Source organism: Elephantulus edwardii, unplaced genomic scaffold (genome assembly GCF_000299155.1).
Source record: "Elephantulus edwardii isolate Elephantulus edwardi_28Jun2011 unplaced genomic scaffold, EleEdw1.0 scaffold00025, whole genome shotgun sequence".
NCBI lineage: Eukaryota > Metazoa > Chordata > Mammalia > Macroscelidea > Macroscelididae > Elephantulus > Elephantulus edwardii.
Genome location: NW_006399775.1, coordinates 576,977 through 578,843, shown reverse-complemented (window position 1 = coordinate 578,843; position 1,867 = coordinate 576,977). Strand labels below are relative to the sequence as shown.

The window sequence follows — 1,867 nt, the reverse complement described above, 5'->3', positions numbered from 1 at the left end:
GCGGCCGCGGCCCCGGCAGTGCGCCGCCCGGCGGCGGGCCCGCAGAGGAGCCCGACCTGGTGATCGAGGTGGCCGGGCGCCGCCTCCAGGCGCACAAAGCTGTGCTGGCCGCCAAGAGCGACTACTTCAGGGCGCGCTCGTCGCGGGAGATCCTGCGCATCAAGGGGGTGAGCTACGCGGCGCTGCGGCTGCTGGTGGACTACCTGTACAGCGGGCGAATGGGGGACGTGCGGCAGGACAACGTCGCCGAGGTGGTGGCCGGCGCGCGCTTCCTGCAGATGCCCTGCGCGGTGCAGTGCGCCATGGACGCCATGAGGACGCAGATCACCTTGGCCAACTGCTATCAGGTGCTGAGCCTGGCCAAGCAGCAGCGGCTTGGCGAGCTCCGGGAGGCCGCCTACCGCTTCATGAGCGACCACTACCTCGAGGTGCTGCGCGAGCCGGCCGTCTATGGCCGCCTGACCGGCGCCGAGAGAGACCTCATCCTGCAGCGCAGACTGCAGGGCGGACGCGGCTGCCTCCTGGCGGCCGAGATCAACGACGTCTTCGAGCGCGTGGGGAGCCGGCCGCAGAGCCGCGAGAGCAGCCGGCCGCAGAGCCCGTCGGCCGCGGCCACCGCCGCCGCGCAGTCCCCCGGGGAGCAGCCGTCCACGCCGCCGCCCGCCGCGCGAGCCCCCTCGGAGGACGAGGACGGCCACAGCGACTCAGTCATCTACTACTACCAGGAAGCGGACAAGGAGTGGCGGGTCCTGACCCGGCTGCCCGAGGGGGCCAACGCCAAGGGCTGTGCCATGTGCGTGCTCTACAACTACCTCTTCCTGGCCGGGGGCATCCTGCAGGGCGGCCCCGAGGGGCGGGCCCGCCTTTCGGACAAGGTCTTCTGCTACAACCCGGTGACGGACAGTTGGAGCACTGTGCGACCCCTGGGCCAGGCTCGCTCGCAGCTCAAGCTGTTGGCCCTGGACGGCTACCTGTACGCGGTGGGCGGCGAGTGCCTGTTCAGTGTGGAGCGCTACGACCCGCGCACCGACCGCTGGACCTCCGTGGCCCCACTCCCTAAGGGAGCCTTCGCTGTGGCCCACGAGGCCACCACTTGCAACGGGGAGATTTATGTGTCTGGGGGGTCGCTCTTTTACCGTCTACTCAAGTATGACCCTCGGCGCGATGAGTGGCAGGAGTGCCCGTGCAGCAGTAGCCGCAAGAGGTCCGCTGACATGGTGGCCCTCAAGGGCTTCATCTATCGCTTCGACCTTTGCGGGGGCCGCGGGGACCTTCAGGCAGTGGCTGGTCCAAGCGGAGGAGTCAATGTCTTTCGCTACCACTGCCTGGCCAAGCAGTGGAGTCAGTGTGCCTCGAACCTGCGGCCCCCAGGTGGCCTCTCGGGTCTGCAGCCTTTCCGCTGTGCAGCCTTGGATGGAACCATCTACTGTGTGAACCGTGCTGGCACCTGGCGCTTCGTGCTCTCCCAGGACCGGGAGGCTGGAGAGGATGGGGGCCAGAAGGGCAACTTCGAGCCAGAGTTGCTCAAAGCCCCCTTCGATGCCCGAGGTGTGCTTTTCCCTTTTGTGCTCACGTTACCGGAAAAGCCGGACAAAGGGGAACAGGGAACCGCATAGGGAGAACCGCGGGCAACCAGGGCTCCTCTGGGCGAAGGAAATGACCCACGTAGGCTGAGATCCCAGAATGGGAAATGGAGGGGAAAGTGGAGGCGAAGAGAGTGTGTGAGCGCAAGCTGCTGGCGATGCTGGATCATTTGAACACTTTCAATTTAGAAGCTTGTCATAGGGCCTTGAAAATATTTTTGCAATACTGTTTAAAGTATGCTTTCCTATTCTGCATCCCCTGTTGCTTTACATTGCTAAATGAG

General features: G+C 65.3%; 1 protein-coding gene across 1 annotated transcript in view; it reads left to right on the top strand.

The window, feature by feature from the left end:
- Nucleotides 1–1,616, top strand: part of KBTBD11 (kelch repeat and BTB (POZ) domain containing 11) — a 2,228-nt gene extending 612 nt beyond the window's left edge. Inside the window, exons 3-4 of the mRNA XM_006882904.1 lie at nt 20–573; nt 673–1,616. Of these exons, the coding sequence (XP_006882966.1) occupies nt 20–573; nt 673–1,616 (1,498 nt within the window). The remainder of the gene's footprint in view (nt 1–19; nt 574–672) is intronic.
- The last annotated feature ends 251 nt before the right edge of the window (nt 1,617–1,867 follow it).